The following is a 17,175-nucleotide window of genomic DNA, read 5'->3' as shown; positions in this document are numbered from 1 at the left end:
CTCTGTTTGTCTGTTATTGGAGTATAAGAATGCTTGTGATTTTTGCACATTGATTTTGTATCCTGAGACTTTGCTCAAGTTGCTTATCAGCTTAAGGAGATTTTGAGCTGAGGCAATGGGGTTTTCTAAATATACAATCATGTCATCTGCAAACAGGGACAATTTGACTTCCTCTTTTCCTAAATGAATACCCTTTATTTCTTTCTCCTGCCTGATTGCCCTGGCCAGAACTTCCAGCACTATGTTGAATAGGAGTGGTGAGAGAGGGCATCCCTGTCTTGTGCTGGTTTTCAAAGGGAATGCTTCCAGTTTTTGCCCATTCAGTATGATACTGGCTGTGAGTTTGTCATAAATAGCTCTTATTATTTTGAGATATGTCCCATCAATACCTAATTTATTGAGAGTTTTTAGCATGAAGGGTTGTTGAATTTTGTCAAAGGCCTTTTCTGCATCTATTGAGATAATCATGTGGTTTTTGTCTTTGGTTCTGTTTATATGCTGGATTACGTTTATTGATTTGCGTATGTTGAACCAGCCTCACATCCCAGGGATGAAGCCCACTTGATCATGGTGGATAAGCTTTTTGATGTGCTGCTGGATTCGGTTTGCCAGTATTTTATTGAGGATTTTTGCATCAATGTTCATCAGGGATATTGGTCTAAAATTCTCTTTTTTGGTTGTGTCTCTGCCAGGCTTTGGTATCAGGATGATGCTGGCCTCATAAAATGAGTTAGGGAGGATTCCCTCTTTTTCTATTGATTGGAATAGTTTCAGAAAGAATGGTACCAGTTCCTCCTTGTACCTCTGGTAGAATTTGGCTGTGAATCCATCTGGTCCTGGACTTTTTTTGGCTGGTAGGCTATTAATTATTGCCTCAATTTCAGAGCCTGTTATCGGGTCTACTCAGGGATTCAACTTCTTTCTGGTTTAGTCTTGGGAGGGTGTATGTGTCCAGGAATTTATCCATTTCTTCTAGATTTTCTAGCTTATTTGCGTAGAGGTGTTTATAGTATTCTCTGATGGTAGTTTGTATTTCTTTGGGATCGGTGGTGATATCCCCTTTCTCATTTTTTATTGTGTCTATTTGATTCTTCTCTCTTTCCTTCTTTATTAGTCTTGCTAGCAGTCTGTCAATTTTGTTATCTTTTCAAAAAACCAGCTCCTGGATTCATTGATTTTTTGAAGGGTTTTTTGTGTCTCCATCTCCTTCAGTTCTGCTCTGATCTTAGTTATTTCTTGCCTCCTGCTAGCTTTTGAATGTGTTTGCCCTTGCTTCTCTAGTTCTTTTAATTATGATGTTAGGGTGTCAATTTTAGATCTTTCCTGCTTTCTCTTGTGGGCATTCAGTGCTATAAATTTCCTTCTACACACTGCTTTAAATGTGTCCCAGAGATTCTGGTATGTTGTGTCTTTGTTCTCATTGGTTTCAAAGAACATCTTTATTTATCCCTTCATTTCGTTATGTACCCAGTAGTCATTCAGGAGCAGGTCGTTCAGTTTCCATGTAGTTGAGCAATTTTGAGTGAGTTTCTTAATCCTGAGTTCTAGTTTGATTGCACTGTGGTCTGAGAGACAGTTTGTTATAATTTCTGTTCTTTTGCATTTGCTGAGGAGTGCTTTACTTCCAATTATGTGGTCAATTTTGGAATAAGTGTGATGTGGTGCTGAGAAGAATGTATATTCTGTTGATCTGGGGTGGAGAGTTCTGTAGATGTCTATTCGGTCTGCTTGGTGCAGAGCTCAGTTCAATTCCTGGATATCCTTGTTAACTTTCTGTCTTGTTGATCTGTCTAATGTTGACAGTGGGGTGTTAAAGTCTCCCATTATTATTGTGTGGGAGTCTAAGTCTCTTAGTAGGTCTCTAAGGACTTGCTTTATGAATCTGGGTGCTCCTGTATTGGGTGCATATATGTTTAGGATAGTTAGCTCTTCTTGTTGAAGTGATCCCTTTACCATTATGTAATGGCCTTCTTTGTCTCTTTTGATCTTTGTTGGCTTGAAGTCTGTTTTATCAGAGACTAAGATTGCAACTCCTGCCTTTTTTTGTTTCCATTTGCTTGGTGGACATTCCTCCACCCCTTTATTTTGAGCCTATGTGTGTCTCTGCACGTGAGATGGGTCTCCTGAATACAGCACACTGATGGGTCTTGACTCTTTATCCAGTTTAGTAGTCTGTGTCTTTTAATTGGAGAATTTAGCCCATTTACATTTAAGGTTAATATTGTTATGTGTGAATTTGATCCTGCATTATGCTGTAAGCTGGTTATTTTGCTCGTGAGTTGATGCAGTTTCTTCCTAGCATCGATGGTCTTTACAATTTGGCATGTTTTTGCAGTGGCTGGTACCGGTTGTTCCTTGCCATGTTTAGTGCTTCCTTCAGGAACTCTTGTAGGGCAGGCCTGGTGGTGACAAAATCACTCAGCATTTGCTTGTCTGTAAAGGATTTTATTTCTCCTTCACTTAAGAAGCTTAGTTTGGCTGCATATGAAATTCTGGGTTGAAAATTCTTTTAACAATGTCGAATATTGGCCCCCACTGTCTTCTGGCTTGTAGAGTTTCTGCTGAGAGATCAGCTGTTAGTCTGACGGGCCTCCCTTTGTGGGTAACCCGACCTTTCTCTCTGGCTGCCCTTAACATTTTTTCCTTCATTTCAACTTTGGTGAATCTGACAATTATGTGTCTTGGAGTTGCTCTTCTTGAGGAGTATCTTTGTGGCCTTCTCTGTATTTCTTGAATTTGAATGTTGGCCTGCCTTGCTAGGTTGGGGAATTTCTCCTGGATAATATCCTGCAGAGTGTTTTCCAACTTGTTTCCACACTCCCTGTCACTTACAGGTACACCAATCAGATGCAGATTTGGTCTTTTCATAGTCCCATATTTCTTGGAGGCTTTGTTCATTTCTTTTTACTCTTTTTTCTCTAAACTTCTCTTCTCGCTTTGTTTCATTCATTTGATCTTCAATCACTGATACCCTTTCTTCCAGTTGATAGAATCAGCTACTGAAGCTTCTGCATGCATCACGTAGTTCTCATGCCATGGTTTTCAGCTCCATCAGGTCACTTAAGGACTTCTCTACATTGGTTATTCTAGTTAGCCATTCATCTAATCTTTTTTCAAGGTTTTTAGCTTTTTTGCAGTGTGTTCGAACTTCCTCCTTTAGGTTGGAGAAGTTTGATCGTCTGAAGCCTTCTTCTCTCAACTTGTTAAAGTCATTCTCCATCCAGCTTTGTTCCATTGCTGGTGAGGAGCTGCGTTCCTTTGGAGGGCGAGAGGCACTCTGATTTTTAGAATTTTCAGCTTTTCTGCTCTGTTTTTTTCCCATCTTTGTGGTTTTATCCACCTTTGGTCTTTGATGATGGTGACGTACAGATCGGGTTTTGGTGTGGATGTCCTTTCTGTTTGTTAGTTTTCCTTCTAATAGTCAGGACCCTCAGCTGCAGGTTTGTTAGAGTTTCCTCAGGTCCATTTCAGACCCTGTTTGCCTGGGTATCAGCAGCGGAGGCTGCAGAACAGCAAATATTGCTGAAGAGCAAATGTTGCTGCCTGATCATTCCTCTGGAAGCTTCGTCTCAGAGGGGTACCCGGCCATGTGAGGTGTCAGTCTGCCCCTACTAGGGGGTGCCTCCCAGTTAGGCTACTCAGGGGTCAGGGACCCAGTCGAGGGGGCAGTCTGTCCGTTCTCAGATCTCAAACTCCATGCTGGGAGAACCACTACTGACTTCACAGCTGTCAGACAGGGACATTTAAGTCTGCAGAGGTTTCTGTTGCCTTTTGTTTGGCTGTGCCCTGCCCCCAGAGGTGAAGTCTACAAAGGCAGACAGGCCTCCTTGAGCTGGTAGGCTCCACCCAGTTCGAGCTTCCTGGCCGCTCTGCTTACCTACTCAAGCCTCAGCAATGGCAGGTACCCCTCCCCCAGCCTCGCTGCTGCCTTGCAGATCAATCTCAGACTGCTGTGCTAGCAATGAGTGTGGCTCCGTGGGCGTGGGACCCTCTGAGCCAGGCGTGGGATATAATCTCCTGGTGTGCCATTTGCTCAGCTGGAAATGCAGAAATCACCCGTCTTCCATGTCACTCACACTGGGAGCTGTAGACTGGAGCTGTTCCTATTTGGCCATCTTGGAACCGCCCAAGAATTTTTTTTACAAAAAGAAAGAGGGCACAAATAAATGGAAAAATATCCTGTGTTCATGGATTAGAATAATTAATATTGTTAAATGGCCATACTACCCAAAGCAATCTACAGATTTAATGCAAACTCTATCGGAATACCAATGACATTCTTCACAAAAACAAGAAACAATCCTAAAATTCATAGGGAACCAAAATAAAACAGAGCCTGAATAGCCAAAGCAATCCTGAGCAAAAAGAACAAAGCTGGAGGCATCATATTAATTGACTTAAAAATGTACTACAAAACTATAGTTATCAAAACACCATGGTACTGGTATAAAAACAGATACATAGACCAATGGAACAAAATAAAGAGTCCAGAGATAAATTCATGCACTGACAACCAACTTATTTTTGGTAAAGCTGCCAAGAACATGCAATGGGTAAATGAGAGTCTCTTCAATAAATTGTGCTGGGATAATTGGGTATCTACATGCAGAAAAATGAGACTTGAACCCTACTTCTCACCAATAGAAAAACCAACTCAAAATAAGTTAAAAATGTAAATGTAAAACCTGAAACTATGAATGTACTAGAAGAAAACACAGAGGAAATGTTTCACAAGATTGAGTCAGGCAAGGAGTTTAAAAATAAGATCTTAAAACCACAATTAACATATCAAAAAAATAGACAAAGGGGATTATATCAAACTAAAATGCTTTTCCACAGCAAAGTTAACTAACAGAGTGAAGAGACAACCTGCAGAATGGGAGAAAATATCTGCAAACTATACATCTGATAACAGGTTAATATCTAGAATATATACAAAACTTAAATAACTCAACAGTAAAAAAACTAAATAACCCAATTCAAAAAGGGACAAAAGATCTTAATAGACTTTTCTCAGAAGACATACAAATAGCCAACAGGTATATGAAAAAATGCTCAACATCACTAATCATCAAGGAAATGCAAATTATGACCACAATGAGATACCAGCCCACTCCAGTTAGAATAGTTATTATCAAAAAGACAAAGGAAGATGCTGGGTACAGTCACACATGCTTCTAATCCTAGCACTTTGGGAGGCTGAGGTGGGAGGATTGCTTGAGCCCAGGAGATCAAGACCAGCCTGGACAACATAGTGAGACCCTGTCTGTATAAAAAAAATTAAAAAATTAGCTGGTGGATCACCTGAGGTCAGGAGTTTGAGACCAGCCTGGCCAACATGGTGAAACCCCATCTGTACTAAAAATACAAAAATTAGCCATGAGTGGTACCAAGTGCCTGTAATCCCAGCTATTCGGGAGCCTGAGGCAGGGGAATCACTTGAACTCAGGTGGCAGAGGTTGCAGTGAGCCGAGATCGCATCACTGCACTCCAGCCTGGGTGACATGAGCAAAACTCCATCTCCAAAAAAAAAAAAAAAAAATTAGCTGGGTGTGGTTGTTTGCACCTGTAGTTCCCATCTACTTGGGAGGCTGATTTTGGAGGACTGCTTGACCCTGGGGGGTTGAGGCTGCAGTGAGCCATAATCATGCCACTGCACTCCAGCCTGGGCAACAGTGTCTCAAAAAACAAAACAAAACAAAACAAAACAAAAAAGACAAAATAAACATTGGTGAGGATATAGAGAAAAGGAAACACTTAAACACTGTTGGTGGGATTGTAAACTAGTATAGCCATCATGTAAAAGTATGGAAATAGAACTACTGTATGATCCAGCAATACCACTGTTGGTTATAAATCCAAAGAAATGAAATCAGCATGTCAAAGAGGTATCTACACTCCCATGTTTACTGCAGCACTATTCAAAATAGCCAAGATATGCAGTCGACCTAAGTGTTCTTCAGTGGATTAAAGGATAAAGTGTGGTACACACACATAATGGAATACTATTTAGCCATAAAAAAGAATGCAATCTTTCTTTTTTACAACATGGATGGACTTTGAGGTTTGTTACAACATGGATGGACCTGGAGGTTTTTATGCTAAGTGAAATAAACCAGGCACAGGAGGACAAATACTGCATGATCTCACTCAAGTGTGTAATCTAAAAAGAGAAGTTGAAGTTGGTATCCAGAAGCAGAGAGTATACTAGTGGTTACCAGAGGCTGAGGAGGGGGTGGGGGAAGAAGAGAGGAGGAAGAGAGGTTGGTCAATGGGTACAAGGCTACAATTAGACAGGAGGAATAAATTCTGTTCTATTGCATAGTAGAGTGACTATGGTTAACAGTAAAGTGTTGTATATTACAAAATCCCTAGAAGAGAGGCTTCTGAATGTTCTTACCACAAATGACAAATATATGAGGTTATGAACACAATAGGTATCCTGATCAGATCATTATACAATATATATACAAAAACATCAAAATGTACTCAGTAAGTTTATATAGTTACTGATATGGTCTGGCAGTGTCCCCACCCAAATCTCATCTTGAATTTCCACGTATTGTGGGAGGGACCTGGTGGGAGGCAATTGAATCATGAATCAGGTCTTTCCCATGCTGTTCTCATGACAGTGAATAAGTCTCACGAGATCTGATGGTTTTTTATAAAAAGGAGTTCCCTTGCACAAACTCTATCTTTGCCTGCCACCATCCACGTAAGTTGTGACTTGCTCCTCCTTGCCTTCCACCATGATTGTGAGGCCTCCCCAGCCATCTGGAAATTTAAGTCCATTAAACCTCTTTTTCTTTCCAAGTCTTGGTTATGTCTTTATCAGCAGTGTGAAAACGGACTAATACAGTAAATTGGTACCAGTAGAGTGGGGCTCTGCTAAAAAGATACCTGAAAATGTTGGAAGTGACTTTGGAACTGGGTAACAGGTAAAGGTTGGAACAGTTTGGAGGGCTCAGAAGACAGGAAAATGTGGGAAAGTTTGGAACTTCTTAAGAGACTTGTTGAATGGCTTTGACCAAAAATGCTGATAATGATAAAGACAATGAAATCCAGGCTGAGCTGGTCTCAGATGGCAATGAGGAAATTGTTGGGAACTGCAGCAAAGGTGACTCTTGCTGTGTTTTAGCAAAGAAACTGGCGGCATTTTTCCCCTGGCTTAGAGATTTGTGGAACTTTGAACTTGAGGGAGATGATTTAGGGTATCTGGCAGAAGAAATTTCTAAGCAGTAAAGCATTCAAGAGGTGACTTGGGTGCTGTTAAAAGCATTCAATTTTAAAAGGGAAACAGCATAAAAGTTTGGAAAATTTGCAGCCTGACTATGCAATAGAAAAGAAAATCCCATTTTCTGAGGAGATATTCAAGCCCACTGCAGAAATTTGCATAAGTAACAAGGAACTGAATGTTAATCCCCAAGACAATGAGGAAAATGTCTCCAGGGCATGTCAGAGGTCTTCATGGCAGCCCCTCCCATCACAGGCCTGGAGGCCTAGGAGGAAAAGATGGTTTAGTGGGGCAGGCCCAGGGCCCCCCTGCTCTGTGCAGCCTAGGGACTTGGTACCTTGACTTCCAGCCACTCTGGCCATGGCTAAAGGGGCCAAGATACAGCTTGGGCTGTTGCTTCAGAGGATGGAAGGCCCAAGCCTTGGCAGCTTCCATGTGGTGTTGAGCCTACAGGTGCACCGAAGTCAAGAACTGAAGTTTGGGAACCTCTGCCTAGATTTCACAGGATGTATGGAAATGCCTGAGTGCCCAGGCAGAAGTTTGCTGCAGGGGAGGGGTCATCATGGAGAACCTCTGCTAGGGCAGTGTGGAAGGGAAATTTGGGGTCAGAGCCCCCACACAGAGTCCCTACTGTGGCTCCACATAGTGGAGCTGTGAGAAGAGGGCCACTGTCCTCCAGACCCCAGAATGGTAGATCCATTGACAGCTTGCACCACGTGCCTGGAAAAAACTGCAGACACTCAATGCCAGCCCATGAAAGCAGCCAAGAGAGGGGCTATACCCTACAAAGCCACACAGGCAGAGCTGCCCAACATGATGGGAACCCACCCCTTGCAACAGTGTGACCTTGATGTGAGACATGGAGTCAAAAGAGATCATTTTGGAGCTCTAAGATCTGACTGCCCTGTTGGATTCTGGACTTGCATGGGGCCTGTAGCCCCTTTGTTTTGGCCAATTTCCCCTATTTGGAATGGGTATATTTGCCCAATGCCTGTACCTCCATTGTATCTAAGAAGTAACTAACTTGCTTTGGATTTTACAGGCTCATAGGCAGAAGGGACTTGCCTTGTCTCAGATGAGATGTTGTACTATGGACTTCTGAGTTAATGCTGAAATGAGTTAAGACTTTGGGGAACTGTTGGGAAGGCATGATTGGTTTTGAAATGTGAGGACATGAGATTTGGGAGGGGCTGGGGTGGAATAATATGGTTTGGCTGCATCCCCACCCAAACCTCATCTTGAATTCCCACGTGCTTTGGGAGGGACCTGGTGGGAGGTAACTGAATCATGGGGGCAGGTCTTTCCCGTGCCGTTCTTGTGATAGTGAATAAGTCTCAAAAGATCTGATGGTTTTACAAAGAGGAGTTCCCCTGCACAAGCTCTCTCTTTGCCTGCCACCACCCATGCAACACATGACTTACTCCTCCTTGTGTTCTGCCATGATTGTGAGGCCTCCCCAGCCATGTGGAACCCTCCTTTTTTCTCAGCCTTGGGTATGTCTTTAACAGTAGTGTGAAAACAGACTAATACAGTTACAATGTGCCAATTAAAAAAATTAAAAATGAAATAAATTCAGATATCTAATAGTAAAGTAAAATTAGTTGGATATGCTGTAAAAGTCTTTTTAAATTTTTGACATGTCCTTCTACAGTGTCTGGCACAAAATTAGTACGGGTGGCCATACTTTGAATTGAAAAATATTTCCAAGAATGGCTTAGATGCAGAAACTTGACTGAAACAAATAAAATAATAAGAATAAATACTGTAATGATCTCATGTCTCTTAGATATCTTCCTACCTCTCCTATGCCAGATAAGGGGAAGGAAGGGACAGATATCAGAATCTGCTCCTGCTCTACTTCAGGGATACAGCCAGAGAACAGCCCCAAAGACTGTACTAGAGCCCTTTCTACTCAATTTCACAACTGACAAAAATGCCCGGATTGTAACAGGGAGTGGAGTGAGACTTCTTGTCAGTTCATATCTGGGAAGGTAAGAAGGCAAATATGAAAATGATTAGCAAAAAAAAAAAAAAAATGCTTTGTCTGCTAAACTAGGCAGATGTGAAATATGGTTTGCGGTTTTACACAGTCTTCACCAAGCCAAATAACAATGCATTATCTGTAAGAAAACAATATTCAACAACAGTGGTTCAAATCAGAGAAAGACTGGCATGGTATTTTTTGAAGCAGTATGGTTGTCAATCATCGTTTTTAAGTCACATGAGTTATTTGGTTTGGCAGATTACCACCTTCCTAAAGGAGGAAGGTATTAGGGGGAAAATACCTCCTAAAGGAAGGTATTAAAAGAAGAATTTGGTAATTATAATAATATATGTGAAAATGTATGTATTTCCCCCTGGAAGGCCCACTGGAATTGCGATGAAGCATTTGAATGGGTCTTCCGCTTCATCACAGCTAAGGCATGTGGCTAAGTTGTCTGGATGACAAGCATGCAGGGCTGTTGCATCACAGGGTAGCCCAAGGGAGAATACAGGGACAGAATGACATTCGTCAGCAGAGAGGGCAAACTCTACAACGACCAAAAGGACATGGGGAATTGAATGGGATCACACAACTGAGAGAAAGGCCAGGGAGGCTAAAAGTCAAGTGCTGTAAGATAAATGGTTGTGGCCCAAAGGGCCTGGTGCTCTCCAGTAATAAATACACTGAGGAAAGAGGACAGGCAGATAGAAGGGGTAAGTGAACAAAGTAATCAAGGGTAAGGAAGCTACTGAATGAAACAACTGTTCCCAAGAAAGCACTACAAGAAAGCAGAAGAAATTTATGAACTGTAAAAGAAGCAAATACAGAGGAGTGCATTCTTGTTCTCCTGTTAACCAACCATAAGCTTCAGAGAGCAACAAATTGCATGGATTTGGGGAGCCAGAGATCAGTGCAGAACACAGAAGAGGTGCTGATCGATGGAACAGGTAATTGATTAACACCAGATGAAACTGTTGGGAAATAAAAAATTAACGAAGGTAAATGAGTTCAGATGCCAAAGTAGGAGTAAATTTCCCTGGAGAGAAGGTGACCTTAGAAGGAAACAGGGCTGACCTTGAACAGGTGTCAGAAATTGTCACATTTGTGTAGTGGAAAGCATACAGGTGTTGGGAGTCCAGCTAGACATGAGTTCCAGTCTCAGCTCTCCTACCTACTTTTAATCTTATTTATTACATAACCTTGGGCTAAGTACTTAACTTCTCTGAGCAATTTCCTCACCTACAAAGTTTGAGTTAGAAATATTACACTTACAGGGCTGCAAAGCCTCTACTACAATACCTTACACTTAAAGGGGTTACTATACTATACTATAGGTATAACCCTATAAGGTTAACCTACTAGGTGTAAGGTATTATACTATAATGGGTACTCTATAAATGGTAGCTATTATTGTTGTTTTAAGTCTGAACCGAATTTATAACCAGAGATGAACTGAGATAGGGGAATTCTCAGAAATTCCTTCAGTTGGAAAGAGTTGACATCAAGAAACTTGTAAAAGCTCTAGCAGAACACATTCTAACATCACATATCTAAATATCAAGAAAAGCCAGGTGCGGTGGTGACTCACACCTGTAATCCCAGCACTTTGGGAGACGGAGGTGGGCGGGTCATTTGTGGTCAAGAGTTTGAGACCAGCCTGGCAAACATGGTGAAACCTTATCTCTACTAAAATTACAAAAATTAGCCAGGCATGGTGGCATGTGCCTGTAATCCCAGCTACTTGGGAGGCTGAGGCAGGAGAATTGCTTGAACCCAGGAGGCGGAGGTTGCTGCGAGCAGAGGTTGTGCTGCACCACTGCACTCCAGACTGGGTGACAGAAAAAACAACAGCAACAACAACAAAAAAACAACCAAGAATGATACCTGAGCTCTACCTATATTACTTTTCATTAAAATAATTTTCTTTCTGTCTACAAAACTGTTTTAAAAAATCCATTGTGCTCTTCCGTGTTTTCCAAACTGTGTTTATCATTGAGCATGTATTCCTTTCATAATTAGGAAAAAGAACTTATTTTTAAAAGGTGGGGGAGAGACAGACAGACATGCTGTCTGCTGCTGCAAGAGCCTGAATATCTGAAGTAAAGTATTAATAGCAGTAATGGAGGAAAGGTGATAAATCTGAGAAACATTTACAAGGTATTCTTGGTATTCTCTACCAGGAATGTGTGAATGGCATTGTGAGAACCACTGTCATCACATGGGCCTTGAGATTTAAATTATTTTAATATAGTTTTTTAACAAAGAACAAAGTTTTAAGAACTCTAGCAATTTTACCTGATAAGGTCCTGAACTCGATTGTTAAAAGGATCACCTTGTGAGGGTTTGTTTTTCATTTCCTGTGTTGGTATTTTTGGGGTAGCTGGCTGGCAGTTTCCATCTGGTCGATTGGCAATCAGGCAGCCCAAAACCACAGCACTGACTTTGAGAAGTCCAGTTGTCAAGCCTTCAAAAACTTGTTTATTTGTATTTTTTCCCAAAATAGTATTATTTTCATCTGGAACATAAACCTAGACGAAAAAAAGGAACAGTAAATATGTTTCAATAAAACCACCAAAAATGGGCAGAGAGAGTTTAGAACATTTCTGGAATCATAAGTAATTTTGACAATCTAAAATGTTCAAGAGTGTTGGCTCTGAAATCAGACTGCAAGTTCAAATCTGAGCTTTACCCTCAGTACCTGATGTCCCTGGATAAGGTTATTATTTCAAAATTCCAATTTCTCATCTATAAAACAAGGATAATGAGAGTACCTGTATCATAGAATTTTTGTGATTATTAAATGAGCTGATACATATAAAATGCTTAGAACATGCACAGGCACACTGTAAGTATTCAATACTTAATAAATTATATTAAAAATTTAAATGAACTCAGAAAACAGATAAAATGACAGCACTGTTTCTTATTACGGTGTATTAAAAAATATCTAGCCTGAATTCCTCTATCAGGATGAAATTTGCATTTCCTACTACAAAATGGCAAAATAGTTCTTTCCCTAGTACATAATGTCACACTCAGCTCTCTTTGTGTATAGTTTACAAGTAACGTGGTTATTAAACGTTGGAGCTTGGACCATGGCTCTGCAGTATATGATCTGAGACAAGTTCCTTGCTTTCTGTATCTCCCTAGCTCCCAGGACAACTCTGAAGTTCAACTAAGAAGATGAATGGGAAAATATCTGGTAAAATATTAAATTCCACAAATGTACTTACTTGGTGACAACCAGCCTTTGCCTCATTTTCACTGTTTATCTGTATCAGTTCTACCAAAGATAGAGGAATAAATGATCACATGGATCCAAAAGGGGGATCTTTAGAAAAAACAAGCAACTTTTTGGCCAGAACTAGTCACACAGTCCACCCAACCACAAAGCGAGCCAGGAAATGTCATCCTATCATGTACTTGGAAAGAGAGAAACAATCAGAACATCTGTTAAACAGCACAATCGACTGCATAGTAATAGTTTTTTCTATTATGACTATGCAAATAGTCACAGCTAATCTACTTAATATTTACCCTTTTGTCCAAAATTTTTGGTTTCACTGAGATAATCATTTTTCCCTATATGTTGAATTTCCTATTTATGTATCAGTAATTCATTGTCTATCTTTCTTGTCAAAATGAAATTTCCTGTCAAGTTCATATACATCAGGGATTGCTGATTCTTTTTCCTTCTCCAAAGGAGACATTCTTCCTGAAATCGGCCACCGTCTTTCTCTAACCTAGACTGGTAGCTCTCTAGGCCTACTACACAGCTGTAGGTTAGATGCCCTTATTTCTTGGATCACATGTCTTCCTTTTCTTTCCATACAATTCTCTCATTTTAGTATAGGGTCTACTCCACCAGCTTCCTAAGAAAGAGTGCATGAGAAGAAACATTTTGAGATTCTGCATTTAAAAATATCTTTTATTATCCTTACATTGTATCAATAGTTTGGCTGGATATAGGATTATTGGTTGGAACCCATATCCTTTAAGTTTTGAAGGATTGCTCCATTGTTTTCCACTTCAAGCATGGCTGTTTAGAAGTCTCTAATTCCTAATACTTCAGTGCACGCCGTGTAGAACTTTGAAACTCCAGAAACTTAGAATCTTCTTATGGCTGATTTCCCGTGCCTTGGTATAGATTTTCTTTTATTTATTGAACTGAGTTTTATTTATAAACTCAGTGGTCTTTTCAACTTGAAAGTTTTATGTTTCATTTCTGGGAAAATTTCTTGCATTATTTCTTTGCTAATTTCCTCCCATTCATTTTCTTTGTTGGATTTTTTGTTTTGTTTTGTTTTGTTTTTTTGGAGACAGAGTCTCACTCTGTTGTCCAGAATGGAGTGCAGTGGCACGATCTCAGCTCTCTGCAACCTCTGCCTCCCGGGTTCAAGCGATTCTCCTGCCTCAGCCTGCTGAGTAGCTGGGATTACAGGTGTGTGCCATTACACCTGGCTAATTTTTGTATTTTTAGTAGAGACAGGGTTTCACCATGTTGGCCAGGCTAGTCTTGAACTCCCAACTTCAGGTGATCCGCCCACCTTGGCCTCCCCAAGTGCTGAGATTGCAGGCTTGATCCACTGCGCCTGGCCTTCTGATGGATTTTGAACCTAGACTGAGCTTCCAATTTGGAAAATACTTTTTCTCTTGCTTTTCATCTTTTTATGTTTTTTCCTACTTTGGAGACTTCCTTATTTTCTGGTCCTATTAGTTTGTTTCATCAATTATGTTTTAAAATTTCAAGAGGTCTTTTTGGCTTTCTATGTTTTGGTAGTGTCTTGTTTTTATTTCATGGATGCAATATCTTCTCATCTTTGTGAAATTATACTTTTTAAAAGATTTTCTTTTGTTTCTAACATGGTCTCTGTTTCGTTTGAGGTTTTTCTGTATTTCAAGTTGGAGGCTTTCCTCAAATATGTAGTAATCTTGGGCTTTTTGTTCATATTTAAGATTGATGAATGAATATATCAGTGTATCACAATCTGGATCTAATCAGTCAGAAGCTGAATACAAACTTCTGTGTGAGGAGTTTCAATTTGGGTGATTAGGTTGAGACCACACTTTTCTGCTGGGAGATCCCAGCTTTTAATATTTGTAAGTCTATTGTCCTGGGACAGTTAATTTCATGAGACAGAATGAAATCTTATATCCTCCGCAAACCTGGAGTGCATAACATGGTGCCCATTTTCGGAGGTTCACTGGAGAAGGGGGCTCAGTATCTTACTGTTCTGAGAATGGGTTTTCACTAAATCACTTTGTTTTTGTATGGCTGTGCCTGGTGTCCCCATGTTCTATGTAACTTTGATTGAAACTGGTGTCTTCTCTGAGGGCTGGGCAATGGCAGTCACTTGGCTATACACATAGTAGGTAGGTTCTAAGGCACCCAGGGCACCTAAACTGCCTTTTATTTAGACTTTCAACCAATTCCTCTCTTTGCAGCCCCACCTGCACCCTCATTTTCTGAGATAGCCAGTAACTCTAATTCTTGAGTCCTGCTAGGATTCTGTGGCACAAATTTTCTTCTGACGTTTTGCTAGTTTGGGCAACTGTCTTTCAATCGTGTGCTTTCCAGATTGAAAAAGAAAATACTTGCTTTCCTTTCCTTCCTGTGCTCTTTCTTTGAGGGTTTATGACTTTCATCTATTTACTAGAATATTAGTAAGGTCTCTCGACAGAGAGAATGTAATTTATCTGTTCAACTGGCCACATTCTAAAATTAACTCAATAAATCCTCTAAAATACAACTTTCTTTTTCTTTTACACACTAAAGAAAGAATATGAGTAATACATTTCTAGGTAATGTCAGGGTTCTTCACTCATCACAAATTTTCATATTCCTTTTTCTCCAACAGCCTTGTACTGTTTTTCATCATGAAGTATTTCAAATAAAACACTATGTATGCATGTTGTATTTAGCAATCTTTCATTTATCTAGAAGTTTTTTTATCCAGTAACTGGAACTTTTAAAAATACAGTTGAGAGTCAACAGGAAATAAAAAAGACTTCTGAGATAATAAAATTGATGTCATTTATTTAAACACTTGCTCATCTAACATTTGAGTACCTAACACATACATAGTCAAGGGAGCAGACTGATGCTTTGCTCATCCTCAGGCTTTTGTCCAGACCCTAAAGACTAATTTTATAAAACTATAACAAGATGTGGTTTCTTGGTTTATAGAAACAGAAGGAATAATATAAAAAAGAAAAATGGGCCGGGCACAGTGGCTCACGCCTGTAATCCCAGCACTTTGGGAGGCTGAGGTGGGTGGATCATGAGGTCAGGAGATGGAGATCATCCTGGCCTACATGGTGAAACCCTGTCTCTACTAAAAATACAAAATTAGCTGGGCTTGGTGGTGCGTGCCTGTAATCCCAGCTACTTGGGAGGCTGAGGCAGGAGAATCGCTTGAACCTCGGAGTCAGAGGCTGCAGTGAGCCGACATCATGCCACTGGGCTCCAGCCTGGTGACACAGCGAGACTCTGTCTCACAAAAAAAAAAAAAAAAAAAAAGAGAGAGAGAGAAAAATGGTGACCATTTTACAGGTAGGCAGTAGTAAAATGTGATACTAGTTCTGGAAGCACAAGAAAAGACAGATACGAGAATGCAAAAGGCATTGCGATCTGGGGACAGACTGAATCATCTTTATTTCCTATGAAATTAGGATTTACTACAAATCAGTGTTAACTGCTAATTCTCAAAATGACACCCTTAAGAGGTCAAGAAAAGGTTAAAATATGAGCCACACTTATGAGGGTAGTGGGGGAAGAATGAAAACTAATGTTTACTAGAGTTTTCTACCATGCCAGGTTCTTAATCATTTTCCTTATATTATCTCATTTAATTTTTACAGACTAGAAATCAAAGTTCAGAGACATCAAGCAACGTGTCCACGTTTTACAACTACTGAATGGAAGAGCTGGGACTTGAACCCAATCTGCTAAGACTCTAAAGCCCATGTGGTTTCCCTTACCCCACAGTGACTCCCTCCCATTGGGCATCTCTTTTACTGAGAGTTGTGGAGAAGCTGCGTCTCTGGTGGAGGATGTGAAAATGGGTCATAGGCTAAAACACTGCCTTACTTATGTCTCTTCCATTAAAAAACTAAGGGTTTCACATGAGCTTTACTCTTGGCCAAAAGATTAAAAATATAGGCCAGGCGTGGTGGCTAACACCTGTAATCCCAGCACTTTGGGAGGCCAAGGTGGGAGGATCACAAGGTCAGGAGTTTGAGACCACCCTGGCCAACATTATGAAACCCTGTATCTACTAAAAATACAAAAAATTAGCCAGGCATGGTGGCAGGTGCCTATAATCCCAGCTCCTTGGGAGGCTGAGGCAGGAGAATTGCTTGAACCCAAGAGGCGGAGGTTGCAGTGAGCCGAGATCATGCCATTGCACTCCAGCCTGGGCGACTGTGCAAGACTGTCTCAAAAAAAAAAAAAAAAATTAAGAATATATTTATGGGCTGTTGGGATAATTCTGGGTGAAACATACTAATCTCATTATTTAGAAACTGTAAATGTGGTTTGGGGACCAAATGTTACCTCCTCATCTGCCCCAAGAAAATAAGCTCAATGTAAAGCAGATCGGATATATAGTTTTACACTATTGTTATATTCTCTGCCTATAGCTGACTGGCAACTTTTATTTTTCTGTCTCACTGGGGGATTTGTGCCTAATTTCACAAACACCATTTTGTCAGTTGCTCATAAAGCAAACACAAATGGAGAAACTTCTGTAACAATCTAGCAGTTACACAAAGAATCCCTGTGGCCCTGCACTAGGCAAATCTCCCTTGTCAGGCTTGCTGGGCCAAATCCTAGGATCTCAGGCCCAGGTGTAAAGGCCTTTATTCTACTGAACAGTCCTATTTTCTCACCATGATCTCCTATTTTTCAACAGTCTCACTGAGCCTCACATCCAGTTCAAGCACCGAAACAAATTTT

General features: G+C 40.5%; 1 protein-coding gene across 7 annotated transcripts in view; it reads right to left on the bottom strand.

The window, feature by feature from the left end:
- SCAPER (S-phase cyclin A associated protein in the ER) overlaps positions 1-17,175 on the bottom strand; it is a 591,234-nt gene that overhangs the window by 75,487 nt on the left and 498,572 nt on the right. For all 7 annotated transcript variants that reach the window (XM_058428046.1, XM_032176146.2, XM_058428043.1 and 4 more), the window contains one exon: positions 11,514-11,746. In XM_058428046.1, coding sequence (XP_058284029.1) covers positions 11,514-11,746 — 233 coding nt within the window. The remainder of the gene's footprint in view (positions 1-11,513; positions 11,747-17,175) is intronic.

The sequence above is a fragment of the Hylobates moloch genome, unplaced genomic scaffold, assembly GCF_009828535.3.
Source record: "Hylobates moloch isolate HMO894 unplaced genomic scaffold, HMol_V3 SCAFFOLD_14, whole genome shotgun sequence".
NCBI lineage: Eukaryota > Metazoa > Chordata > Mammalia > Primates > Hylobatidae > Hylobates > Hylobates moloch.
The sequence above is the reverse complement of the archived record's forward strand: the minus strand, read 5'-3'. Positions and strand labels throughout refer to the sequence as shown.